The 7793-nt window shown below is 51.1% G+C and overlaps 1 protein-coding gene across 1 annotated transcript; it reads right to left on the bottom strand.

Moving 5' to 3' along the window:
• Window positions 1-996: 996 nt before the first annotated feature.
• HMGB3 (high mobility group box 3) lies at window positions 997-7380 on the bottom strand. Its single transcript, XM_005148317.3, has 5 exons — window positions 7267-7380; window positions 4361-4517; window positions 3716-3855; window positions 3025-3199; window positions 997-2488 (listed from the first exon to the last, which is right to left on the bottom strand). Exons 2-5 carry the CDS (start codon window positions 4508-4510, stop codon window positions 2345-2347), a joined length of 609 nt encoding a protein of 202 aa, XP_005148374.1. The 5' UTR covers window positions 4511-4517; window positions 7267-7380; the 3' UTR covers window positions 997-2344.
• Window positions 7381-7793: the final 413 nt, after the last annotated feature.

Consider the following 7793-nt stretch of genomic DNA (forward strand, 5'->3'; position numbering starts at 1 on the left):
TTCCCCACGTGCTGGAATCTCCAGTTGTGTTCTCCTGCATAGCTGAAGACACACTGAAAGGATAGTAAATACAAAGTTACCTATTTCTCTTTTCCAGACACCAATTTGAGGCTTTTTAAATGCAACTTCCCATAAAATGTGGGTTAATTTTACACTTGGGTTTTTTGTGCATTAAAGACAGTAAGAAGGGCCATAATTAAGCAATTATAGAAGTATTTCTAAATGATCCAACTGCAACTTAACCTTAAGAGTTGCTACATGTTGCTGTTTCATAAAGTTTATTAGCTCACTTCATCCAATACCAAGTTCTGCTTGGTCTTGCTTTCAGGTTCTAGTCCATCTCAAGTCTTTTGCCAAAGTACTACAGTTGTTGAGAAGTCACAGGAAGCCAGATGTGCTACCCGATTAGGCAACAGAGCTGTTTTATCCACATTAGAAGTCACTGCCTGTGAGCATGGCCCTCATTAATCTGCAGTTAGGCTCAAATGAAGCAGCAGCAGCAGCCCATACTCACAGTTTACACTAATGAGTTACCCTGTCCCCTTAAGTCAGCTGCACATGGCAGTCCGCAACTCTGACCTGCTACTAATGCGAGTATCCTCACACCCCATCTCCTTCTTGCTGCCAAGCAAACACCAACTGCTAACTACAGCCAGCACAAGGGTAGTGAGTGGGTGCTGTAGTTTTCCCAGTTCACGCAGTTTCCATGCTAAGGGAAAATGAAGTTAGTCACCAGCTGAAGACCAGGTACCACTGCAAAACATCCCCAGCTTGGATTTGAGAGATGGCAATGACACAGACAGCTGGTCACCCAAGAGACCTGCATCACTCCCCCAGCCCACCTCATAGCACCCAATTCCTACTAAAAATTGCACGGATAGAGAAAGGACACAGACCAAGTACCTGTGCTATGCTCCTGCTTCAGCAGGGATTAGACTAGGCGCCTGGCTCCTGCCAAGAATCAAGATGCTAGAAAAAAACACAAGTCTGAAACAGTTTAACACAGGACAAAAAAGGCACATTTTAATATGTACAGCAATGCATTTGGGCTATAAATTTACCCAACACAACTGGAAAAAAAAATCCAAACTATGCTTTTATACTTATTCCATGGTGTCAGCCTCATTCCTAGCCACCTACCTTTCTCTGCATCTCTGAATGCTGCTATATACACACACAAACAAACAATTAAGTCATGAATGTTCATTTAGGCTCCCAAGTTCAAGTAATAAAGTTCAAACTTGCATAGCATCTTATGCCACTCAGCCATAAACAGTTAGGATTGCATATTAGCTGGAGCAGCCATCTCTTTCAATTCAGCCAGTTTTGGCTGGCCACCATTTATTTTGTTTTATTTAAATCCTTGAGTCAGAATGTTTCCTAAGTCACCAGCCCTGAGGGATGCCACAGACTTCACAATGAACCTCTTGCTGTCTTCAAGATCCTTTAAAACCAGAAATTTAGAGTGTTGTCAAGAACAGTTTTAAAAATGTAATACTGTTTATTTTGCTTCAAAAACATTTCAGCATTCTAAACATACAAAAAAAACAGAACGTTGCAAATTCGTTTAAGTACAGAGTGTTTTTGAACTTCAGTTGCTGCACTGGCTCTTCACTTGGTTGACGATGAAGAGATGTCTACAGTTTCAGTTTAAAAACTACCGCACTTAACTAAAAAAATCCATACACTTCTCATGCCAGCTGAACCCCCTTTCCACAACTAAGAATGGCAGCAGAATGCTATTTCACTATATACAGAAAGACAACTTTAAGCTAAATGGACGCCCACTGTAGTGTAAATAGATCTACCCTCACAGTGCATGCTTTGGGCCATGGCACCCTGGGGAACGTACAACCTTCCCGAGTAATCACTGCTCCTCTAAGGCATCATAACTCTAAGCATGTACCACAAGAATCTGTCTAGTTTTTACAAACTATAGATATGTACAGTTTATAACCCAGGATTTTCTAGCCAATAACCATATAGTAACACCACCTTACAAATTAAAAAATGCTTGAAACATTTTTAAATGCTTTGTTACACCAACAGCAAAGTGCACAGAGTTAGGAGAACACTAGAGCGCCTTTTCATTTTAAAAATGTTTGGAAATATGTACAACTTTGATACAGTTTCAGGGTGCTCATACACCCATGGCCACTTCATGTAAACCAGTTACAATTTTCTAGAGCACTTTTAGAAACTACAACGCGATCGGAATCCAATTTTTCTTGTTTTTTAATTAAGCCTAATAAGGGCAAGAGACACCATCTCAAATAAGAGGTGCTTCCTTTATGGTGTTTCCCCTACTCTATGGTATTCACATGGAGACAAGTATTGTACAGTTTTATTCATCATCATCATCTTCATCCTCCTCTTCTTCATCCTCCTCCTCCTCTTCGTCTTCTTCCTCTACCTTTTTCCGAGCAGCTTTGGTTGCTGCTCCCTTTGCGCCATCAAACTTTCCTTTAGACTTGTAGTCTGCAACATCCTGCAAAGTCAAGGGGACGTCTTAATTTGCTCTAAGCAGCAAACACATACAGCATTTGTACAGCAGCGGGCTTTAATGTAAAGAGGCTGGCTTTCCACAGCTGCACCTCCATAAGGGGCAACACCCAGCGTTATGGTACACAGGTACGCAGACACCTAAGCATCCTCAGCTGCCTCCAGATGATGGATACCTTGAACCCTACTGTCATGGTTATTGCCTTGAGGAGGAGAAGAGAATCCAGCCTCTCTTAAGTTTCCTGCTAATGGGACAGAATTCCTTTCACAGCACAACACACTCTGTGCTGGAGCAACACTGGGGAAAAGCTCTCCATCCATGCTGGAATTTGCCCTTGGCTCTCTAACCTACTCCATCCCAACGTACACAGTGCTCAGCTGCACAGCACATAGCATCATGAGAACAGGTCTGTAAGCTGGAGATGCTCACTGTGCTGGGGCCACCTTAGATGGGTATACATTACAGGAACACATCAACACAAGAGCCAGCATGGAAGAGGTACAAGTGAAAACTAGCCTTACCTTCTCATACTTCTCCTTCAGTTTAGCTGCCTTATTGTTATAAGGCTGCTTTTCCCCATCACTGAGGTTGTTCCACATTTCACCCAGTTTCTTTGCTACATCTCCAATGGATATGCCGGGGTTTGTGGACTTGATCTTGGGGCGGAATTCTGAACAGAAGAGGAAGAAGCCAGACCTTGGGGAGAAGCAACAAGAGGACAGTCAGCACCACAGCAGCCTGCCTGGGGAACATCCCTTCCTCTGGTCCCCTACCCACAACACTCACACAGAAAACTTCTTATTTTTACTTAAAAAGACCAAACCCCAACACATAAATCCAAATCTGTTTTTATCTTACTGAGGCCCAGACCTTCAGCCTTCACCCAATGCTTCTTTCAATCAGGTGTTATTTATCCTCCCCACCCAATTTCATCTTAAATACACAAGTCTCACTGTGGCCCACTCATTTCCATGTCTTCCTTACTACAAATTTAAGGGTACCAAGTACTGACAAGCCCTGTCAGTGCTCTACATGCTCAAGATTACAAACCGCCTAGAAGATCTGCAAGACAGCATTAGTAAGCTGTGAAGATTACCAATACTGCTATACCAACAGCATACCCGTCTACTTCCTTTATGGAAACTTATCAGCTCTGTTACAGGGTGTGGAAACAAACCAAAACACTTGTGCATTTAACACGAAGTCACTTACGGTGGTCGTTTTGGGGCATTGGGGTCCTTCTTCTTCTTGCCACCCTTAGCCGGTCCATAGTCCTTCATTTCTCTATCGTATCGTACCTTATCAGCCTTTGCCATTTCATCAAATTTAGCCTTCTCCTTGCTTGACATGGTCTAAAAAACAACAGAACAAGACACCAAGCTTGTGATTACCCAACAGCTGGCAAACTTTAAGTAAACAAGCCAACACATACTGACTCGATAGGGGAGTTTCAGAGTTTGTTTGTTTTCTAACTGGACCATCTTGGGGACGAAGGTCCTGTACCAGGGACCAAAGTCACCACTGGCACACTCATAAGAGGGAAGCAACAGGAATGGGACAAGCACAGCCAGAGTCCTCTGTAAGGACCCTGTATGGAGGTAGCAGCTGAAGGGCACTGCCTGGGAACAGCAAAGAAGGCCAGGCTGTATAACGGAAGCACCTCAACAAGCAGATACACTGGGCTAAAGCTTTCATGATCATGACAACAGTCAGTAGCACCCAATCAATGTATGGGACACATTGCCAAGAACAGTATACAGACCAAAACAGCACCAGCTCCCTTCGCATTCAGACACACACACATCATTCCAGCAGATACAGCAAGTTACCCCTTCAGCAAGTCACAAATTAAGGTACCTTCCACCTCTCTGAGCACTTCTTGGAGAACTCTGCAAAGTTGACTGGAACCTCTGGGTTCTTTTTCTTATGCTCCTCACGGCACGTCTGCACAAAGAAGGCATAGGCAGACATCTTGCCCTTGGGCTTCTTCGGATCACCTTTAGCCATCTTGACTCTGTACGGAAGAGAGGAAGAAGGGGAAGGAAATAAGTGAGCGCATGTATGGACAAATGTGTATATACATACGTAGTGTGCATGTCTATGCATATATACCTACCACCATCCCTTGAAGTGACACCCCATCAGCAGCACATCCGTTTTTCCCCAAAAACACTTCCTACCATCCCCAACAGAAAGACTTAAGTTATCCTTCCCTTGACACCTGGGCTGCAGACTTGAGCCAAGCAAAACTAGTCACTGATTTCAGTTTTACATTGATATGTGTTTACATCATGTCCTAAGACTGGAGACAGGCTATTAAATACACATACTTCTGCCCATTAAGAGTTATATATGAACTAATATAAAATATTTTAGTTGGCTACCACACTGGGGCTCAAGTGGTGTGCACAGCACCAGGCTGTGACTTATCCTTTTAGTAACCGAAGTTCACATGTTCGCAGCTGCTGGCCAGGTGTATATATATATATATATATATACATATACATATATATATACAGGCTATTCCCCACATAAAACTGCACTGATGATCTATATATAAGGTGGTGTGGAAATAAAAGCTAGCTTGAAACACAACGGGGCCCGTGGAGCTCAGTGAGGTGAGCAGCGCTCACTCTTGCTCCACCAAGTGACACATGTTCGGAGGCATAGTGGTCAGTGCACAGATGCGATTAGCAAGTCACCAAGAGGATGATGCTAACTTTTGGGCTGTATTTCTTTCCCGTTCCCCCGTATTATTTTTTCCTCTAAAAAAATAAAAAGCCGTAATAAAAGAATTAAAATCCCCCATCCCGCAGTAATATTTCCTATTTACTGCCTCCCAGGCTTTGAAAATTTAATTTTTATTAGCACAACGTTAATATTTAATCGCGCCCGTTCGCCCTCCGTGTGCGGCTGCAGCGGCTTTAAGCCGCCCGCTGCCCGACCCGTCGGGGCTCCCTCTTCCGCCCTACAGCCCTCCGCGTACGCTGGGACCGTGCGTTGAGCCCGGAGCGCGGCCGGGACCGGGGCCGAAGTTGGGGCGAGCGGCCCGGCCTCCGCTCCGCTCCGCTCCTCCCCCGCCATCTTCACCCCCCCACTCCCCCAAGGTCACCGCGGCCGTCGGGCTCCACGGCGCGGGGAGAGGGCACCTGCGGCGGGGCCGGGGCCGTCGGGCGGAGGGGGCAGCTGCGGCTCCGCCAGACGCCAATAACTCATCTTCCATTTTGTGCAATGCCTCCTGATGAAAGAAAGTGCCCCTGAAATGCCCCGTGGGGACGGGCGGGGGGCGCCGGGGGCCCCGACGGCGGCCGGGGACGCGGAGCGGCGGCCCGGCCCCGGGCGGCCGGTGCGAGCGGCAGCGAGAGCGGCGGCCGCGCTCCGCGCCCAGGGCCGGCCCCGTTCGCTAAGATGGCTTCTCCCGGCGCCGCCGCCGCCGCCGCCGAACAAAGCCGAGCTCCCCCCTCGGCCGCGCTCGGCCCCCCGCGCCCGCCGCCCCCGGCCGCCAGCCTCGCCAAAACGCCGCCCCCGTAACGAAGGGGCTCCGTGCTCAGCCCCCCATAGAGCGGCGTGGGGCGGCGGGGCCGGGGCGCGGACGGGAGGCTCCCCCCCCCCCCCCCCGGCCCCTGCCTAGCGCAGCGCTCTCTAACAAAGGCTCCCGTGCAGCCATTATCGCCGCCGCTACGCTCCTCCGCGCCGACAGAAAAAGAGTGCGGAGAGCCCCGGGGCGGCCCCCGGAGCCCGGCCGAGGACAAGGGGAGGTGGGGAGAGAGAAGCCGGGGCGAAAGCGAAAGGTTTGGAGCCTCGGCGAGGCGCCGGGAAGGAGATTTTCCCCTCCGCGACCCCCCTCCCATCCCTATGCCGCTTACACGTCTTTCTTCCCTTCGCCGGGGCTCTCCAGCGCCAGCCATATTAATGCCCACAGTACGGGCGGCGCGGCGCGGGGAAGAAGCGATGCTGGGCTCCGCCGCGGGCGCAGCCTCGCCGAAGACACCTTCCCGAGCAGGGGAAGAGCGGCGGAGGCAGAGGCGAAGGGAACGGGGGAGGTTGGAAGCGGCGGCGGCGAGAGAAAAACTGCTTCGCCGGGACCGACGGGCGCAGCGCGCAGGGTTTATCCCTGTCAGATGCTAAAGCGACAGCCATATTAATGCAGAATAAACAGCGGGCACGGCATTGCGCACGGCCAACAACTTTCCCACCGCCGCCAGCCCCACCGAGCCCACCCGGGGAACAGGGGCAAATAAAAGCCGAGGGCGCCGCGCTTTTTGCCGTGCGACATTAGGAGGCGGCAGAGAAAAATCCCTGCCCATGCGGGGGAGAAGAGGAGTTAGTCCCGGTGTAGTTGCTGCACCAGCCATATTACTCTCGGCGGCACGGGAGCCCGGCGCAGGGAAACGGGGCTGCACCGGGAACAGGTAGCCCCTCCGCACCGGGGTGGGGGGCTCCCGGCGGAGCACAGGAGGAGAACGGGGGGTAAACACTGCGCCTCGCCCGCTGCCCACCGCCCCTCCAGCTGCGCGCAGCATCTGCTCCGGTACCGGCGGTCTCCGTGCGAGAGAGGAAGAAAGTTTTGGGTGATTTTCACCCCCTTTTTTCTTAATTAAAAAAAATATATTTTTTTTAAAAAAAGGGGAAAAAAGAACGGAAAACACAAAAAATACATGGGTATGAGGCACAGGACGGAGCGGGGTCGGGCAGGACGAGGGGCGCAGGGCGGGGCGGGCAGCGCAGCCGCCCCCCGGAAAGTTGCGGCGGGGCTCACGTACCTGTATTGTTCGCGGCAGTGTGGACAGGAGCTGAGCGCAGGGCACGGCGCGGGGCTCGGCGCGGCTCAGCCTCGCGTTGGCTGCCTACGAGAGCGGCCTGATTGGCTGCGGGGCTCTGCCGTTTAAAACAACCTCCTCGCCCGCTCATTGGCTGTGCGCCTCATGAATATTAAGCACGGCCGCGCCGTGGTTGGACGGCGCGGGTGACGTCATTCATTCAAAACTGGAGCGCCCGCCGGGGGATAGGGGAGGTTTGGCGGCGTGAGCCTTTGGTGGGGGGGAAGAAGCTCGTGTTGCCCTGCGCAACTTTGCGCCTTGCCCTGCGCAACTTTGCGCCTTGCCCTGCGCCTTGGGTAGCGGAAACCCTGCGGCCCCTGCCTGCGGAAAGGCCCCGTGTGTGCGGCCGCGTATGGGGCATCCGGTTGCCCCCTTGGCCGCCGAGAGCACCGGCGATGCGCGCAGGGTCGCTGCGGGGTGTGCGGGGCTCGGTGTCCCCTCCCGTCCTCATGGACAGCGCTGGGTCTGGC

The sequence above is a fragment of the Melopsittacus undulatus genome, chromosome 6 (genome assembly GCF_012275295.1).
Source record: "Melopsittacus undulatus isolate bMelUnd1 chromosome 6, bMelUnd1.mat.Z, whole genome shotgun sequence".
Taxonomy (NCBI): Eukaryota; Metazoa; Chordata; class Aves; order Psittaciformes; family Psittaculidae; genus Melopsittacus; species Melopsittacus undulatus.

Coding starts and splice junctions, on each gene's coding strand:
- HMGB3 (XM_005148317.3), bottom strand. CDS start 4,510: ATGGCTAAAGGTGATCCGAAGAAGCCCAAGGGCAAGATGTCTGCCTAT. Junction 3,856..4,360: donor AGTGCTCAGAGAGGTGGAAG/GTACCTTAATTT, acceptor GTTGTTTTTTAG/ACCATGTCAAGCAAGGAGAA. Junction 3,200..3,715: donor AATGCCCCAAAACGACCACC/GTAAGTGACTTC, acceptor CTTCTCCCCAAG/GTCTGGCTTCTTCCTCTTCT.